The sequence below is a fragment of the Physella acuta genome, unplaced genomic scaffold (genome assembly GCF_028476545.2).
Source record: "Physella acuta isolate Inbredline_101_S28 unplaced genomic scaffold, ASM2847654v3 ptg000626l, whole genome shotgun sequence".
NCBI lineage: Eukaryota > Metazoa > Mollusca > Gastropoda > Physidae > Physella > Physella acuta.
In genome coordinates this window covers 116,421-135,961 of record NW_026732145.1, presented here as the reverse complement: position 1 = coordinate 135,961, position 19,541 = coordinate 116,421, and the positions used below count along the sequence as shown (strand labels likewise).

At 33.5% G+C, this 19,541-nt stretch overlaps 1 protein-coding gene across 7 annotated transcripts; it reads right to left on the bottom strand.

Moving 5' to 3' along the window:
• Positions 1 to 441: 441 nt before the first annotated feature.
• Positions 442 to 16,341, bottom strand: LOC131948141 (protein lingerer). Of its 7 annotated transcripts, none has more exons than XM_059309663.1 (24): positions 16,249 to 16,341; positions 14,424 to 14,695; positions 14,121 to 14,228; positions 13,675 to 14,035; positions 13,416 to 13,485; positions 13,118 to 13,233; positions 11,425 to 11,480; positions 11,234 to 11,325; positions 10,948 to 11,080; positions 10,311 to 10,664; positions 10,019 to 10,182; positions 9,707 to 9,929; positions 9,572 to 9,614; positions 8,541 to 9,379; positions 5,258 to 5,420; positions 5,085 to 5,161; positions 4,887 to 4,949; positions 4,624 to 4,729; positions 4,295 to 4,470; positions 3,555 to 3,645; positions 3,029 to 3,124; positions 2,772 to 2,824; positions 2,302 to 2,466; positions 442 to 1,505 (listed from the first exon to the last, which is right to left on the bottom strand). In XM_059309663.1, the coding sequence occupies exons 2-24, from the start codon at positions 14,649 to 14,651 to the stop codon at positions 1,404 to 1,406; spliced, it is 3,879 nt and encodes a 1,292-aa protein (XP_059165646.1). In that variant the 5' UTR covers positions 14,652 to 14,695; positions 16,249 to 16,341; the 3' UTR covers positions 442 to 1,403. The 7 variants fall into 7 exon arrangements, with proteins under 7 accessions (XP_059165646.1, XP_059165650.1, XP_059165649.1 ...); XM_059309667.1 differs by lacking the exon at positions 16,249 to 16,341 and adding an exon at positions 16,014 to 16,231 and having other exon boundaries at positions 5,336 to 5,420; XM_059309666.1 differs by lacking the exon at positions 16,249 to 16,341 and adding an exon at positions 16,014 to 16,231 and having other exon boundaries at positions 13,130 to 13,233.
• Between the last annotated feature and the right edge of the window lie 3,200 nt (positions 16,342 to 19,541).

Sequence of the window (19,541 nt, the reverse complement as noted above, 5' to 3'; positions counted from 1 at the left end):
GTTAAATAAAAATGTTTAGATGAACTCTACTTCATCTCATGTGAAAAGATGATCAGCAAAATCAAAGTACTCTGGCTTTTAGTTCTGGTGAAGCTCCACTGGATTCCTGTGTCAGCAGTTATACTATCTTTTTTCCAGGCATATTTTACTTTGCCATGGGCAGAAATCACTGCTGTGGGCCACAGCCAGGCAGTAGATCACACCAGTGCTAATCTACATGACTCAGTCCATCAAGCTGGTTTGGCAGATGGGCATAAAACACACTATCCCTTCATAAAACATGGTCAAAGGAACACTACATTATACAGTTACTGTTAAAATTTCTTGGTGCATAAATAAAAGCTTGTCCTTATATACACCCTCTCCCACTATATATCATAATTTTAACTTCAATGTTTATAGAAGTTATAACAGACAACTAAAAGAACAAGAAAAATCAAATTTCAATATATAGCCAGTATTTTATTACACAAATCTTAAACACATTTAAGACTTTCACATAATGCCAAAGTAACAAGGACTGTTTTATTTAAAAATTAAGTGCAACAGCTCGATTTCAATTTGTTACTTATGGAATCAAATTAGGGGAAGAAAAATCTGTGTCAAAAACTGTACAAGACACTATTTACATGAAATAAGTCTGTTCAGACTGGCTTTCTGTGTGTGATGAAAACAAAACCACATGTATGGATCAAATATAAATGAAAACAAGCAACTACATGTTTACCAAAATAATTGCTGAAACAAGCCTATGTACAACATGGCTACAAGATACAAGGAGACAAAATTTAGATTAAAAATACCTTTAAGGTACAATACTTATCTTGTCACAGCAGCTAACATGTTTTCTTTGTACCATACATTCACAAAGAATGTACTACAGTGTCATTAGTTTGATTAAAACATCAATATTATTTTGGCCTAATCAGTTCTTAAATTACATTATTTAATTGTAACTATCACATAATTTAATTTCAAAATGTGCTAATCAGAATAAATGTTATGATCTGATCCTTGGCAGACATTATCAACAAATTAACAACAAACAATATTTACAGGGAACTCAGCTAAAATATACACAACACAAAGAAGAATTATTAAAAAATGTTTGGTAATACAAACACTACAAAATAAAATTATAATATGAAATTAATTTTGAATTTAAAAAAAAAAAAAGAAAAATAGTGCCAATCTTATTATACCTTTATAACTTATTTACTACTATATCATTTTACAATATAAAAAAGTAGCAAGGAGTTGTACACGTTTACATTTCATAAGGTATAATAAGAATGGAAAAGCTGTTCTTGTTGGGTACAGATCTTGTACAGGAACCCACAGGTGGAACATTCAGCAGCTTGTCTCACTTTCTCTTGACCACACCAGTCCAGAGCTATGCATATTTAATTATTCCAGTACTGTGGAGCTCCATAATTTTTTGACCCACCTGTTTTAGACTGGCTGCCAGCTTGGTTATGGCCTCGTGAAGTTGTATTGTTGGACTCCTAAAAGTAATCATTGACAATATTTAACTAGGCATGGTGGTCATCAAATGTAAAAGTTATTATTTTAATAGTTTAAATATAATCTACCCTTATCCTAGTGGGTAAAAAAAAAAACAAAAAAAAAACAACAACCCCAAATCCAATTTGTATTCATCTACTTTAAAAACCTTAGAATACAGGATTATTTAAGCCAAAAACAAGCTGGTGCTACCTGAGAAGTTGGTCAGAATAAAAGTGTCCTCATACTACAGTCATGTAGTCAGAAGAACGAAAGTCATTTTTTTGTTTATCATCATACCAACTCATAGACATGTTTTCAATGGTTCAGAGGAAAATGTGCAAATAGAAAACTGCGCAAATGTAAACTCATTATACTTATAAATAATTGTCATTTTGTGGAAAAGTGATTTATGCTACAATGTATATGTGGTCATTCTATGCTGTCTATGTCAATAAATGCGCACACATTTTTCCCTGGCTCCGTTTTTTTAATTGCCATTTTAAAAACAAACTTTAAATTAAATACTGTACAAAACTTTGTTTATTAGCTTCCAAATAATTACCTTATTCATTTAAACATTTCAATGGGCGATCAAAAAGTACACAATCATCCTTCCCAAATGTACATATGAAAAATTAAGGCTTCCTAAGACCAACTGTATGTAAGCTATAAATTTTTTTTAATAGCTATAAACCGTTTGCTAAAACCCAGATAAAAAACACGCAGATTCTAAGATGTCAAAATATGTATTTGACAAAATAATATAAAAAATGTGCACTTTGTTACTCAGCTCACCTGTTGAATAGGATGGTGCATCATCTGAGAATGGGCCATTACGGGCAAAAATGGGGTCCCATAAGGTGTTGTGGGAGCTCCCATAGGTCCTGCCTGCGTGGCTGTAGCTAGAGGCAAATTGAAAGGTGGAGGGGTACCACCATGGTATGCCTGCTTGTCAAATGCCTGAGAAGATAAACGGATATCAAGCACTGAAGCCAAACCAAGATTAACTACTTTTAAACTTTCCAAATTGAAACAAAAAAGAAACTGAACTTTTAAAGCCAGGGAGGACAGAAAATGTCATAAACAGTAGAACATTCATTGTTGGGAAGGTAAAAAATAACTTTATCAAGCAGGAGCCAGATATTGCCTCTAACTGCCAGCCACTCACAACTGCAGCCTTAGCCAACATAAGGCAGTTTAGATCAATGATGTTAATTGTTTTTTTTTTAAAGAAACAAGCCAGCAAAAAAATAAAATAAACCAACCTGGCTATGAGTCTTGTTGTACGCATTAGGAGCAATTTCTGATGATTTTGTTCCTATAAAAGGTCCAAAAAAAATAAACTTTAAAAAAAAAGGGAAAGTTATCTACTTTTTGTAAGTTTAAAATATTTTCAACTATTCAGCACCTCATAAAAAACATTTTAGAAAAAAAAAGTAATAGGGTTTAAAATGCTAAATGATTGGTTAATTTGCAGGTCAAACTGTGCCCCTAGAAGGTTAGTAAATGCAAGATGACTGACTGGTAGACATACGTGTTCCTGAAGTATTTCCAGTGCTTGAAGAGCTGCCATAGCCAGTCTTTGAGAAATCTTGAGCTTGATTTAACTCCTCATATCCTAATAGGAATTGTAAATGTACAATTAGTTTAAAATTTTTAGCTTTTGTTTAAAAAAAAACAACAAAAAAAAAAAAAAATGTAATGAATATTGTTACCATATTATAGTCATTTTGGGACAAAAAGAGAATTTAGTAACTGCTACCATAAATGCTCAGATATCTCAAAAATACATCTAGGCCAAAAAAGTGGTAAGCAACAAATGATATTTTAAATGTTGGTCAGAATAAAAATGTCCTCATACCACAGGCATGTAGTCAGAAGAACGAAAGTCATTTTGAAGTTTCTCATCATACCAACTATTCAAAACAGTTTTTAATAGCTATAAAAAATACCATAGCCTAATCGATTTAAAAAACTACAATTTTTATGTTTTTTTTTAAATCAACAAGGAGACTTCTAAAAACACACCAAGCAATTTTAGTTCATACCTTTGGTAGTGTACACATGTGAATATGTTTTCTGAAACTGAGTGGTTGCTGTAGAACCAGCATGTGCTGCCGCATTGGTCACAGGAGGAATCTAAAAAAATAAAAGCATTATGTTAAAAACAGGGGTCTCGTAACTGTTTTGGTTGAAGCATGGGTAATTGTGATATGAAAAAATGTATACCATAAAACAGATTTTAAAAACTGAAACTCTAACCCTATTGCCAAAGCCTAAAATTTTAAGTATTAGAAACCATGAGATATAAATTCCAGGTGTTGCCGTATGGAATCCCTACAGAAAAGCTGCGTTGTAACCATAGCATTTATAGTAAAAATATGCACGGTTAATTATAAGGAAATAAATAGTGACACTTTTAAATTTATTAACTGATGTAGACAACAATGGTAGTCTTAAAGGTGACTACTTGAATACTGCTAATCGTAGTGACAGTTGTGAATATTTCCGCTCTTAAACTTATAGAATATCAATTGATCTTAACACACTAATTTATAGTAAAGGGCAACATTTTTAAAAGTTTAACTTTTTAGATAATGTGATCTAGGAATACATGATTTAAGTTTGAACATTTCTATCAAATTTTGAAAATCTTAAAGTAAATTAATTGGCAGTGAAGTTGTATTTAGTTGTACTCTTTGGATCAAGAAAGCTTTAAACTTTGTCACTCCAAAATTTTGTAATTAAAAAAAAAAAAAAACTGCATCTTTAACAAAAAGGGACTTACTGGAAAAACTGGATACTGTAAACCTGCAGCTCCAGGGAATACAGATGGATAATAATATCCATAATGGAAATAGTTTACTGGCTGTTGAGCTGCTGAATGGGCATTCTGAGGTTGGCTTGTAGAATTTGGACTCTGCGCATCTACTCGTGTCATCTTATTAGAATCCGCAGATGAGCCTTATTGAAAAAAAGAAAAAAAGCTAATAAAATGTTATTACAAGTTTTGGTATTACAAGTTTAAACTAACAACAGCAACCATTTAAAGGATGAAAAAACAAAGGCAACCTCCCCAACAGCAAGTTACATAGGTGACATTAAAAATATAAACACCTGCAAAAGGAACTGAAGTAAGTGTAGGCTGTTGATCTCGTCCTGTGGGAAGCGTTGATCCAGCAGGGGCAGGGATGGCACCAAGATCGTAGTAGCTACCTGTTTGCTAAGGTTCAGAGAAGAGAAACTACTTAAAAAGTGTAGACAAGCTAATTTTAAGAGACTATTATGTAAGCAAATATATTACTTTAAAATTATCTTTCTATAATAAACTAACCAATTAGAAATAAGAATGTACAGGTTTAAATAAATTTTCATCTTACCAAAGGCATTCTCTGTTGAAGCAGCATGTCAGTTTCATACCCATACAAAGGAGGTTGAACACTCTGTAAAGATCAATTCAATTGACATTGTACCCAATCAGTTTTAATTAAACCTGATTAATTTTTTAAAAAAAAAGCATTTAAAAATTATGCATGTATATTATTTACTTCTGGTGCCAGGTAGAAAAAAAGTCTTACATAAAATGGAGGCATAGTGCTTTGTCCCATAATATATGGTAAAGGAACTCCAGGTGGCAAATTAGGTGGAGCTTTACCTGCAACAACATTAAACAGTGCAATGACATTGCAAAATTATGAGGTCCTTAATAAAATGTCTCTAAGCGTGTATGAAATGAACAGTATTTACATACTGGTTGATGGCATGGAAGTTATCCTTGATGTAGGTGTAATTGATGTAGCAGTTGATGTTGAGGAAATGGTGGTAGTACCAGTGGAAAGTGAAGCTGAGCTTGTGGATGATGGCATACTCAAAGTAGTAGAAACTGAAGTCGTTGATGCACTTGAATTTTCATACTAAAAATAAACAAAATATATACAAACTTAAGTCTTATTATAAATCTTTATATAATAATAATTTAAAAGCAACAAAGATGAGCTTCTGATTAATTTAACTCTTAAATTTGAATGAAAGAAAATACAAACAATAGTAAACAATTACTATAAATGGGAATTGCCCTGGAATAACATTTTTATTTGTAACAATGCCCAATAAGGTTTTTTAAAGTAATATACTTTTCCAATTCCTTTAAAAAATGTTTTAATGGACTAATAGCTTAAGAAAGCTCTCACAGACTTATCTCTTTTTTACTTTCTCATGTACAGAGTAAGTATTCTAATCGTGCACAAAAAAGCACATGAAATTTTGATGTTTTCACTGTTTTACACCTCAATACTTCATCACATACAAGAGTATAGGGGACTTGTTAAATCGGGTAAAAATTCTGGGTAAAATTTTTTATCAAAATTTCGGTGTTTTACGCAGAGTTGGAAAAGCTGGGCTTTGCAATTCTGTCTGTGTGTGTCCATGAACACGATAACTCGAATACAATTACAGCTAGTTAATGCAATTTCAAATAATACATAATACATCAAATTTGTAGTTCTGTAATAACTTTTCAGCAATTTCCGGTAACCGGAAGTGGAACTTGAGCTACTTTTGGTTTTTTAAAAGCCTATATTTGTAATTTTTAAATAGTAAGACAAAATTTCACATATAAGTAAAAGATCTAATTCTGTCTTCTTACAAATTTTAAGTAATTTATGTACTAATTTACACTTTTTCCAATTTCTCAAAAAAGTCGAATGAATTTATAGTACTAATATTCCGCACTATTATATACACATTGTTTGCTCTTCACTTGGTGCATATATATTTGTTCTACCATATTTGATTATATTTTAAAAAGTTTAATTAAAAATTGATTGAAAATCAGGTCTATATCCTGAGTTGCCCTGTAGTCTTATACAAGTATGTTTGAAAAAGTTTAGGTGAGATCACCCCTGCTTTATTTTATTCCAAAGGGGAAAAAGGAAGAAACTTGCTTAAGGACTATTAACTACCTTCATCTTAGGTATGACATTTTCAGCATCATCAACTTCCTCCTCTATCTCTGTAACTTTTGCCATTCCCACTTGTTTTAGGTCTTTAAGATGGCAAGAATTGGGCAAACTATCAACTAATACTAACATTTATTATTTTTTTAACATCTACTTAGCATTATTGTACGCTTTGTATTTTTTAGATGCAGTGGTATCACTAGTCTAGCTTAGCTTAAGCTCTTTACTCCTTGTTGGTTATCCTAATGGTTCAGATTTAGCTTTTATTTATTAATTATTTCAGTAATAACAAAAATTAAATGAATGTAGTGGAACCAAATTATGGCACCTGCATAACATATTTATTTAATATAAACCTGACAAAATTAAAAATTACATGCTTCTTTTATATAATTCAGTTTTAAGCCTTTACCATCCATGGCATCAAAACTATTTTACTTCCCCTTTAAAAAAATTTTAAAGCTAAAAAACTATTAGCGTGGTCACTGAGATATTGCCCGTAATTAAGAGAAAAATCATAACGTAAGAAAAATAGAAGGAAATGGAACCACTAGTGACAGAACAAGAAAAGTAAAGTTTCCCTTTCAAACATGACGGTCTAGGGGGCAAGTGAAGTAGAGTTCACTTGTTTCTGTGACCTCGGCATATGAAGAGATAGTGTGGTCAGCACTATGCCCAGACAGAACAAGAAAACAATGTAAATAAAGCTCATTTTGCACTTCCACCTGAAACTTCAGGTAGATAAACCCAATATACAAAGTTTGGGTGACAGTGGGTGGAGAGGACTATACCGCACTAAAAATAATTCTCAGGAGACAGCAGATGCAAAGGGGTTAAATACGGAAAATTCAAATATTCAATGCAAGTTAGGGAAACAGTACTGGGGGAAGTAATGAATTTTGAGTTAATATCTAAAATTTGAGATGTCCATTAGGGTATTGTCTCAATATGCAAAGAGAACCTGTTCTACAATAACGTTAAGTGGAAAAAAAGTAACTGTAAAGTGTTTTGTGCTTAGCAAACTGCTTAATGTGTAGCTTTATACTTATACTGATCCTGTCATTTTTAAGTACATAGAAAAACAGAAAATATTCTACACTATCAACACAATTCATCATTGGATTTACCTAGTGTATTTCTTACAGAAACATTCCTAACCTCGTCTCTAACAATAAACAGAAAAAATATTCTATACCCTTTACACTACTCATCATTGAACACCCAGAATATTTTAGCAGTAAAGTTAATTCCTCACAGCTAAATGTTAGTCCTGAGAATAATTGAGCAACAGAAGAAATAAAGGTGACAAGTACAATAGGTATTTCAAATTAGAAACATGGAAAAATGATGTTTCGTAAATTAAATAAACACTAATTCTGGTATTCTGAGGAGAGAGTAAAACTATTTTACAGTAAAATTCAGTTTTCTTTCCTTACAACTTTAATCTGGAAAGTACATTCTGTGGAAGCTTTATTTCGCATACTGAAGTGAAGTTTTTATGGGCATTAGTACTAATGAATTTTATAATGTACACCTAATGTTGCTTGGTGTATGCATTGAAAAAAAAGTATATCAGTATTTAGATGAATTTTTTTACTAATGTTTGTAATATAACCCACAGGTAAGACCAGAAAATGAAAAGAAGTACATATTGTTAGAATTACTACAGCTTACAATTTTATAAATAGCTGAGGTTTATTGCCCTTTTTGTTAATTTTTTTGGTCTAAAGAAGAAATCTTAAAGCAGGCAAAGTCAAAACAGGCACGTTTAAAGCAAAAAATGAAAAGTAGGCAATTATTTTTTGTACTAGAGAAAAACTATGTTTTAACATGCTATGGTGTAATGAGTTAATTCAATGAAACCGATTGCTTAACTGACAGTATGAATTTAACGATTAGATAAATGTGGGGGAAAAAAGGGCAACTTTCTCTATGGGTGTGGTTAACACACATTTCATGTTAAATAACTGGTGTTTGCTCACAAGATTGATATTTTAGTACATAAAGCCAGCAGCTGAAACTGTTCACAGTAATTCATTACAAAAAAGTAAATTAGAAAAATAAATAAACTTTTACCTGTGCTGACTGATGTGCTTCCAGAGTTGTAGTATCCTTTAAAGTCATTTTGGAAAGACTTTCCCCCAGCTTATTAGCTAAAGGCGATGGCTGTAATGGTGCAGGAGCTGCAGCAAAGCTTTGAGAGTTGTAGTTTGTATTTGTTTGAGAGTTTGCAGGCTTTAATGTAGAAGACTGAGATGAAGCAGGAAAATTAACACCAGTAGTTTGAGTTGTTACAGGTACACTTTGTTGACTGTCCCTTGCATGATATGATCCAGCAGATGGTGACTGATAAGAGTTTGATTGTGAAGTGTATGATCCACTTGACTGAGTAGCTACTGGATACAACGATGCATTGGCTCCACTAGCTTGGTTCGTAGAGGGATAGTTTGGCTGTGTTGTATGAGATGGAAAGGAACTGTTGTTCTGATAGCCCGAGTACTGCGACTGTCCACTTGATGTATAACTGTTTTGAGCCCCAGATGAATACTGAGATGGATGATTTGCATGAGGACCTGTTATGTGGCCAGTATTTCCTGCTGATGCAAACTGATTTTGTCCAGTAGAGTATTGACTCTGAGCATTATTAAACTGGGGAGGTTGTCCAGATGGGGGAAATTGGGTGGCACTGGGTGGAGCTGAAAACTGATTCTGTCCTGATGATTGGTAAGAGGTCTGACTAGCAGAATACTGTGATGGGAAGGAAGAGCCTTGTGGAGGTTGTGAGTTTGTGGTGTGAGTGTAGGACTGAGTTTGGGATATGCTTGAAGCTTTTTGGTGATTTTGGTATGTAGAAGCATAACCATTGGCAGTAGGATAGTTAGAAGATCCTTCACTCTTTGCTTGTGGTAAGGAACCTATATGGGACAATCACAGAAAAATCATTTTTTAAAATGGAAAACTAATGTAATCTTTTAAATATATCATTCTTTCGGCTTTGGTCAACACTGACTTTAAACTTAATAAAAGAACACTGTCAAAAATCTTAATTCATCAAGAACAAATGCAGTAAAATATTTTAATATAATTTAAAATAGGAATGTACTTACGCTCTAGCTGAGTTGAAGAAAATGGAATATCAGATCCAGTGATCTACAAAAAAATAAATAAAGTAGAAAATACATAGCCTATTCATCAGCATTTAAGCAGAACAAGAAAAAAACAAAGTTATATAATCACTTTACCTTATTTGACTCTCTGTCTAAATTTTGATTCTCGTTCTTTGGCGGTGATGCTGTATACACTGAATTATGAAATACAGCTGATTGCCTATTAGACTGCTGAGGCTCCATTGAAGAAAGCACTTTATTAGATCCAGAAGAAGGAGAAGATTTGATGCCTGTCACCATAGCATTTCCTTCAGTGCTGACATGACCTTGACCAAGGTGGTTTGATATCACAGATGTGCTACAGAAAAAAAAAATACATGAAAAAATATACAGTATACCATTTGTATGCTTAGCAAAAGGATAAAAGTCCAATTTATCATCACTTACCCATTAGAGTTGTTTGTGTATGTACTAGCTGGTTCAACCTCATCACTACCAGAACCAAATCCAAAAGAAGTACCAGAGTCTGAGCTAAAATCTATACCAAACTGAAGATCTAGCTGTGGATTCCTTGGGATATGACCTGGCATTTCTACTGCAGAAGCAGGGATCTGAGAAACAAATATAAAATATTCTGGTATTGTCTTACAGCTAAATGGCATTGTGAGTAGCATGGCCAATCTACAATAATTTTCTAAAACAAAGCTTAAGCAATAAAAATGTCAGTATTCAAACTTACCTTTGATGGTGGAGGAAGTTTTGATCTTTGAGGTTTAGGCCTCTGCTGTAAATTATTATTCATACTTGGAATACTCATGTTCTGTTGCTGCTGCATAACAGATGTGATTCTAGATTGGGCAGTCTGAGACTGGTCCCTATTAGACTGCTGGGAACCCATGCTAATCTGAGACATCACTTGAGATGACTGGGTAATCTGCGACAGCTGTGTAATTGATTGAGACAACGAGGATTGTTGACCTGGCTGGTTTAAATTAGATAATACTCCACCCTGCACATGGGAAGAGCTCTGTGTTAGAGATGATAAGCCAAGGGAATTTGGTGTAGATTGTGGGGGTCGAGTAGAGCTTCCAATCTGAATAATAAAGTAAACAAATGATATTTAATGAATGGGCACTATTTTATTTCAAATTCAACTAGATTAGCAACATTAAGATTTAAAATATTTCATGGATATTTATAACAACTTAAAAAATAAAACAGAATAGCACATTTCATTAAGAATACCTCAGTTTACTTTAAACCTTTGTAATGAAGACTATGACCAAAATCAAAATTTTGATTAAAAAATGTTTTCTTCACCCATCTTGCAAGAATGGCTAATGGTAGAAAAATTAAGAATAATTTACAAGACCAACCCCAATAGTGTTCTTGATAGACTCTGTAGCAGCCTGATTAAACTGGGTAATATAAGCATCCCCACTTGGTTTACTGTAGTCAGGTGCTTTTGAAAACTTGGCTGACTCAATAAAAAGGCTTCCAACATCAAGCCTAAGGGAAATATAAAGACAATTCAAAAGCTGGTCTAATCAACCACTATTATGTTGAGATGTCTGTTAAAAGCAAAAAGATAAAGGTGGCTTTACCTAAGGTTACTGGTATAACAAAGATATTTTAAAAATACTTAACAGTTGAACTGATTACCTTTGTCCGAGAGAGCTTGGTGGTTCTGTTATCACAGGATCAGGGTCAGGAATTTTCATTTGGGATGGCGTGAAGACTTTGGTCTCTTCAAGCTAAGCATGAACAGATAAAATGTGAATCACCAATAAATGCAACAATAAAGAGAACCTGTAATAATTCTATTTAAATTCCAAGAATGGGGATAGACTTACAGTTCCAGTCCACTGATCTTCTTCTGTTACCCAAGTATCATTCCAATTGTCCCAATCTGCAATATTTATTTGTGACTTATGAATTTAATGTGGAAACAATGTCATCTTTGTTTTGAAATTTGAAAGAGATCAACTATACTTAAAGGGTTTACTCAATCTGGCAACAGGGTTTTTAACTGCTTTTTGGAAGTTTATTTTCAGACATTTCTGGTCAAGTTCAGACAAAAAAATTTGAAAGCCTATACAGTAGTGATAATATGTACATTTTAGTTATAGATCAAGTGATCTTTTTAAAAATTGAAAATAAAAGCTTTGATTTTTTTTAAAAATTTTCTTTCTAGTACATTTATTTCAGCAGAGTGTTAAAAAAGTATTATACACTGGATTGAAATGGGATATTTTCTGTGTCATCATGGTTGACCTTTTCTTGTCCTAACAGTACAGTAGTAGTTTTAATGATATTCCACTGCTGCTATCAGTACAGGTTTAGTAATGGTAACTTATAGTATACCACTATTGACCTTTAAGAATATCTTGTATTCTCTTGGCTAGTAAACTGTTTTAACTCATATTTACATAATTTCTGATTGGTACCTAACTTGATGAAAAATAAAGGTGATAGGACAATGCTGGCCACACTATTCCTCATTTGCAGAGGTCATTGAAACTGTTTAACTCTATTGCATTTGCATTATGTCTTGGTCTAATTAACCAAGTTTCATATTTATCCTTCTAGATCCAATAAAAAAAATTTGTTTTGTTTATATAACTTAAATTGATATAGACAAAAAGGAGATGAAGATACTTAACTATCACAGCAAGCTAAATCTACTAAATGCTATCAGATCTATATATATAATTCTCTTCTGGGATCAGTTAGAAAACAAGCTGCAAGCGCCTCCTTGCAGTCCCCTCTCTTTCTCTCTATCACTATCATCTCCCACCCCACCACAACATTGTCTGGTGAGCGGTGTTCACTCTAAATTTTTTACAAAGCTAAATGTCTACAAATCGTAGAGCCGTACAGCTGGGTTTCTGTTAGGGGCAGATAAGTTGGTTCGATTTTAAACTTACAGGGGGTAACTAAGAAATAACTAAGAGGAGGCCGCTTTCACGGGGGGTAGGGTCGGGGGTTAGTGTTTTAAAGCAAATATTTTCAGTGGCAGCATTGGTACTGTCGAATTCATAAATTATGAATTACTGAAAAGTAGAAAATAAAACAACTAAATAGCGGCGTATGATACGCTGCGGGTCGGCTCGTTGTTAATAATATTAAAGTGCCATAAATTAAAACAATATATTCCAGAGTTTTCAGCAATAAGTGTTACAAAGATTATTACAATGGATAATCAGGCTAGAATATGGTTTATTAAAACAGTGGTTCTTTTACGTCTATAGTTCTGCAAACAATTTAAACTTACATCAAACTACAGTGTTAAGAGTGCTCTTTACTTTACTTCTAAAACTAAAACATGGTCTTAGATTTTTAAACTAGCTAAAAAGCTTGTGATTGGCCTTGTATTATGAAAGATTAGAACAGCAAAAAAGTTTTTAAAATTCAAAACATTGTTCATAAAGAAAAATGACTCCAACCAAATAAAAAAATAATAAAAAAAAATCACACTATTAACAGAAATGTCACAATTGGAAATACACTCCACCTGAACCAGCTGATAAATTCTAAAATATATACCAGTGTCTTTACTTGTGTTGTTTTCTGCAGTTTCATTGGTCCATGTGTCGATTTCAGGCCCTTCCATTGGCTGAGAATTATTTATCTTTTCAAACCTTGGAACTCGTGTAAAATTTCTAGAGAAAAAAATATATGCAGTATTAACAGCTGCAAATAAAAAACAATTTATAGTTTTACTTTTGGAAAATATTTTTTTTGTTGGTCAGAGTATCGGATGTATCTTCAACATATATGCAGAAGAACGAAAGTCATAATTGCTTCTCATCATACCAACATAATAATGAAAAAACAAAATCACCTTGTGTCTCTATCACCACTGTTGTTGAACCGACCACGGCCACCGCCCCCAGATCTTTTCCCACCAAAACCTAAATATAAAAAAAAAAAATTGATAGTTATCGCTTAAAAAAAAATAAAGTTCAAGAACAACTAAATTTTAAAAAGTTGCTGGTCAGTAAATTTTTTCTTTCTCCAAATTATTTTTTATTTCAGAAGAACGAAAGTCAATAACCTTTTCATCATTCCAACAACATAATAAAATAAAAATATATATGTACCTCGCCCTCTAGATCTTCCTCTATCACTTCCACTTCGTTCTCGCCTTTCATCACCTCTGTCATTATCCCAATCTTCTGTGGTATTGCGTTCTCTGTTGTCTCTATTTTCTCTGTCACCAAAATTACCCCTGTCTCTTCCCCAACCTCTGGCTAGCCTTGGAGGTGGACCACCATTTCGTCTTCCCTTGCGAGGCGGGGCATCATAGCGCTCTAAAGCACCGTCTTGGTCCTTTTCCTCTTTCTCCCCCTTGTCTTTGTTGCGGCTTTCAAAGCTGTCTTCATTAACATGGTTCACATTTTCTTTCTGTGTGGTAGGAACTTTTTTCTTGCGCTTGCCACCTTGCTCTCGCCATTCACCTTGCTTTAAAAAGAAAAAAAAAGGAAAATAAATAATTGTTACCAGTCTCTACAAAGTAGGTGGAAATACATAAATCTAAATCTGTTACCTGTTCATCTCCTTCAAGAAGCATGTTAGCAGCTCGCTCTGCATCATTTCCTGAATCGTGAAGGGCTATCACAACAACATCTTCACTTTTGCCTGTCATCTCCATTAGCTGTAAAACGAAAAACCATTCATATACATTTAAACAAAACACACGTAAATAGAAATTAGATAGCAGAACACTACTGCAACTAACAGAAAAAGGATACACGATGAACTATTATTTTTAAAAGAGTAGTTGCAACAATATACATCCACTTGTCCAAAAAAATAAATAGATAAAAAAATAAAAAACAGCGGAACAAACCTCCTTTACTAATTTTTCAGTCTTAGGATCAGCCTTTGTCTGATTATTGCCCATAATCTGCGCAATTAAAATCTGATCTTGAGTTGGCTGCATTTTGTTTGACTGAATATCAGTTTTGCCAGTAGTCTGTTGTGGCTGATGTGGAGTTCTGTCGCTTTTCTGTATTTTTTCTTTTGTTCCGCTATGTCTGTTTGAGCCAGCACGCATGGTGCCAACTGATCCACTCATACTTTACAAAGTAATGTTATGTACAAAATATTATGTACAGTTATCTGTTGAAAATTATTTACAAATTAACTAATGGATTATAACAGAGGTAGGCATAGTTACTTCTTACGAGTACAATACAGAAATGCAAGAAAAAAAAGGCGGGGGTGAAGCTAAAGTTCAAATTCCTAGACAACAGTATATTATCAATGTTATTTCTTAAAAAAAAGTAGCTACTCTTGTTAATCCAGCATACAAAATGTTCGCTATAAAATTAAATGGCACTGCTTGAATTTTAAACTAATTTTTTGTTTATTAGTAGGGCCTATATGAAAAAGAAAGATTCCAAACATTCTTAAGTGTTAAATATTGCAGTGTTTTCTTATGCTTTTTTATAATTTGTTTTTGCTAAAGGTTTTTGTGGCTGCTTGATAAAAATTAAGGACTGCTGATTTTGTAAACAAAAATGTTGCACTTGCATCTCAGCAAGTTTGTATTTGAGTTCCAAAATCCACATTGCAGTATTTTTTAATATTGTGTAAGGTTTGTACCTAAAGCAGGCCTACGAATAACAGGTACATAAAACAATGCAGATGCAATACTATGTCATTCAGTCTACGTAGTAATCTAAAGATTTAAGAAATATCCGATGCAATATATTTTGATTCAATGCCAAAATTAAACAATATTAAAACACACAAGAATTAGATATAGGCACTAATTAAAGACTAATAACAATTGCCATGATGGAATCATGAATTAAATATGGGAATGCAGCTAACTAAGAGACTAAGTCACTTAGGTGGCATTATTTTAAGTATTTTAAGTTGCCCAGCTTTAAGAAGCATTTGATCTAAAATTTACTTGATTCTAGATCTAGATTTACATCTAGATCTAAATCTAGTACAGAATCCCCAGTCTAACTAAAACTTTAAAGAATAGTCAATAGTCTACTCCACTTGAAAGTTGCTTAGTAACCAAACCAGCTACTTAATGAAGTTCCTTACAATATTTATAATTTATACAAAGATCTATTCTAGACTCTAGAGGCAAATTGATTTTAAAATGACAACAGTAACATTCAGAAACAGCTCTGCTGAAATATAATCAAACATGAAGTCTTTAATAAGAAATTGAAAAGTCAGTGTTCTGTACAAGTGTCACAATAATCCTAAATTCTGCAGAGTAGTGTGGTGAGAATTTACTGGGTCAAAATTAAGTGGAATCAAAGATGATGAGTGTTGATAGGTGGTTATTTTATTAAATAAATGCAACAAAGGTTACGTTAGTTTTCAATTGAAATAAAAATTAATGGGATATGTACCAAATAACATGAATAATAATTATGTTTCGTAATTGATACAAGAATACAGAAATAATTACTCAGAACTTGACGCCATGCTGGAATTTTTCCGCTACCAAAAATTAGTCAAGTAAATTCAATATCCAATTCACTTTGGCGTTTGACCTATCTAGTTCGAGTTAACTGATAGACCACGCTTTCGAATAAAACAAATGATCGACAATTGCAATAATTTAACCGATACATATAAATCAAGTTTGATATCTGTAACGCAGTTAAATACAGAACAAAGAATATTTCATTCCGATAACCCACCTGAATTTTTGTGATTTACAGAGGGAGAGAGAGACTATGTTGATCACGTGATGTTGTTACACACTTCGCGCCGTACCGTCGTGATTCATGAAGATACTATTCCATTTATATATATTATTTTTTAAATATACATTTAGAAATGTAATGAAATTTACAATAATGTATGATTATTTATTTTTAAAAATTATTTTAGAAACTATTTTTCGTTGAATTGGAATTTGGGTTGTAGAGTTTAAATAATCTTATCATAGCAGTATAAAAAGAAATTCTCTGATCATAAAACGAAACAAATTATAGGCTTGTAGATATGTATCTATTTAAGTTCATGCAAAAAGCATCGAGTTTAAAAAAAAAATTATGCAAAAAAAAAAAAACTAAAAAATAACACAAATAATGTGCTAAATAAATGGTGCCATTCGTCAGTTCCTAGCCAGACCTACATTCTCGGTTTCGTCGTGAACAAGCCTTTATATATATAGTTTAAGCCAAGAACTTATTTATAGCATACTTAAATCACAGTTATCTGGGTAGGTCTACGGTTTATTAATTTAAAAAATAATTAGGAAATGACCAATGACCGAAACTGCGGACTTAATGCGCACCAGTATGGATTGAATTATAAGTCCAATTTAATATAATGTAATCTTAACTTCGGTGACCACAGGAATAAAAAAATTATATTATGACAAGACAGGCAAAAACTTGCTTCCAAACACGAGGCAAATAAATGTTAAAATCTGGGGAGAATTTCTTTAAATCTTCGAAACAATGTAGAGTCCACATATAGGCTGATATAGGCCTACATATATTTAAACAGAGATTCTTCCAGGCATCTTCGCCCCCCCCCCCCCCCCCGAAATTTTTTTACGCCCCCCCCAGCCCCGAACTGGTCGAGGGTGGAGGTTCTTTCGGTCGTATCTCCAGGGTGGGGTGGAGAGCACGGTCCCCAAAGCAAGCTTCCCCCCCCCACCGCCGTACGACATAGGAAACATATCTTTTAAAAAGAAAATATATAGTCTACACTTTTACCAGTGTCCGCCTCCCCCGGATATTTTAATGGCGCCCCCTGAAGTTTCTAGTGCCCCCCCCCCCCCACAGGTGAAAATTAATATTTGAAAGAAACCATGGTAAAGGACAGTTTATATCAAAGGCGTATTATAGCGAGGGCGGGGCGGGGCGGGGATGCGGACCGCACGGGGTGACACCATTTAGGGGGGGGGGGGGGTGACACCATGGCAAATTTTTGTGCAAAAATGTACAGAAGAAAAACGCTTTTGGCCTATTCCATTAATGATTAATTAAAGTTAAATAGTTTTTTAAGTACAAATCGACACGTCGGCGTGGGTGATACCATGACGTAACCGCATTAACCATAGAGAAACAATGTTACATCCAACTGTATCATTAACAGGCTATAGAATACCATCGTTACTATTAAGTCTGCAGTGATTAAAGCTTATGCACATACATGTACGCGAATTCGGCCTATATTTAAATTATAGGCCGACACAAACATATATATATATATATATATATATATATATATATATATATATATATATATATATATATATATATATATATACCACCTAGCGACGCCACTGGTTTATATGGCTAGTTTGTGGGTTACGGCTAGTTTAGAACAATATTATATAAGCTTAGGCCAACTCACCAACGCTATTACTATGCTATCTCATTTTTAAAAAAAATTGTTTTTGTGTGCAAAACTTCTGCCATTAGTGTAGTGGTTGGGTTAATACGCGTTTACTGGTAACATTTTTTACCTGTAAGAATGTACAGATACTTCTATTAAACATGTGTTGTGAAATGTTTTTCTAAAGTGGTTTGATTCCTATAATTTATTTTAAAATTTAGTTTAAGTTGTATTAAATTATTGAGTGATTTGGATCAGGTGTAGCGCCCCATCCAGGCGCCCAGGGCGAAGTTTCAATATGGCACCGCCAAATCTGGTCTAGTAACAGTGATATCGACTAAGAGTTTCAGATTAAAATCATCAATAGTAAAATGCTTTTAACTTTCTAAACAAATGTGCAATTTAAACCAGTGTTTCTTCCACTTTTTTTCTCCCGGGGGGGGGGGGGGGAGGGGGCGGCGACACTGTTAAAAGTATATATTTGCTATAGAAATTTCCATTCCCCCTCCCGAAGAGGCCTGGAAGAAACATTGCTTTAAACACATTGTCACAAAGTTAATTCATGATCTTTAGCTAAATGTGAAGCATGTTTTACTGTATAGCCAGGTGCTAGAGTGTGTAACATACAGTGGAGAAAGACATTGTTTTACTGTATAGCTAGGTGCTAGAGTGTAACACTGGAGAAAGACATTGTTTTACTGTATAGCTAGGTGCTAGAGTGTAACACTGGAGAACGAAATTGTTTTACTGTATAGCTAGGTGCTAGAGTGTAACATACAGCGGAGAACGAAATTGTTTTACTGTATAGCTAGGTTTTAGAGTATAACACTGGAGAAAGACATTGTTTTACTGTATAGCTAGGTGCTAGAGTGTAACATACAGTGGAGAACGAAATTGTTTTACTGTATAGCTAGGTGCTAGAGTGTAACATACAGTGGAGAACGAAATTATTTTACTGTATAGCTAGGTGCTAGAGTGTAACATACAGTGGAGAACGAAATTATTTTACTGTATAGCTAGGTGCTAGAGTGTAACACTGGAGAACGACATTGTTTTACTGTATAGCTAGGTGCTAGGGTGTAACATATAGTGGAGAAAGAAATTGTTTTACTGTATAGCTAGGTGCTTGAGTGTAACATACAGTGGAGAACGAAATTATTTTACTGTATAGTGTAGTGAATTTGTTAGAAATCAGTCAATTGTGCTTAGTAGGGCAAGAAGAAAAATTCATATCTTAATAAATAGTTGTTATTATAGCATGAAAATTGGAAGAACTATTAGGCCAAGCTTGATCTTTAATTAGAATATCTTAGTGTTAGTTAGGAGCAAGCCGATATTATGGAAATCTACTTTAATTAGGTGTATTTGATGATATTTTTACAATATTTGCATGTTTGAAGTATTATTGTTGAAGAACAACTTATTGATGTTTATTGTAATTTGTATCATTGTAAAGGGAATTGTCTGTGGTTTCAGAGGATAAGCTTATTAGAATTTTAGGAGATCGCGTTAAGTTTTTATATAGGGTTAATTGGGGTCGGTTAGCACAAAAGCGGGGGAAATTTTCACAGGTAAGCGTTAGAATTCGTGCCAAGAGCAAGGTGTCATCCGAGACGCTCGCGGGTGGGGTATATAAACC

Bases quoted from the DNA above. Each gene is read 5' to 3' on its own strand.
- LOC131948141 (XM_059309663.1), bottom strand. From the start codon at position 14,651: ATGAGTGGATCAGTTGGCACCATGCGTGCTGGCTCAAACAGACATAGC. The intron at 4,730-4,886 runs GTAAGATGAAAA...TCTGAACCTTAG, and splicing joins TTCAACAGAGAATGCCTTTG to CAAACAGGTAGCTACTACGA. The intron at 2,825-3,028 runs GTCAGTCATCTT...GACCTTTTATAG, and splicing joins AGGAACACGTATGTCTACCA to GAACAAAATCATCAGAAATT.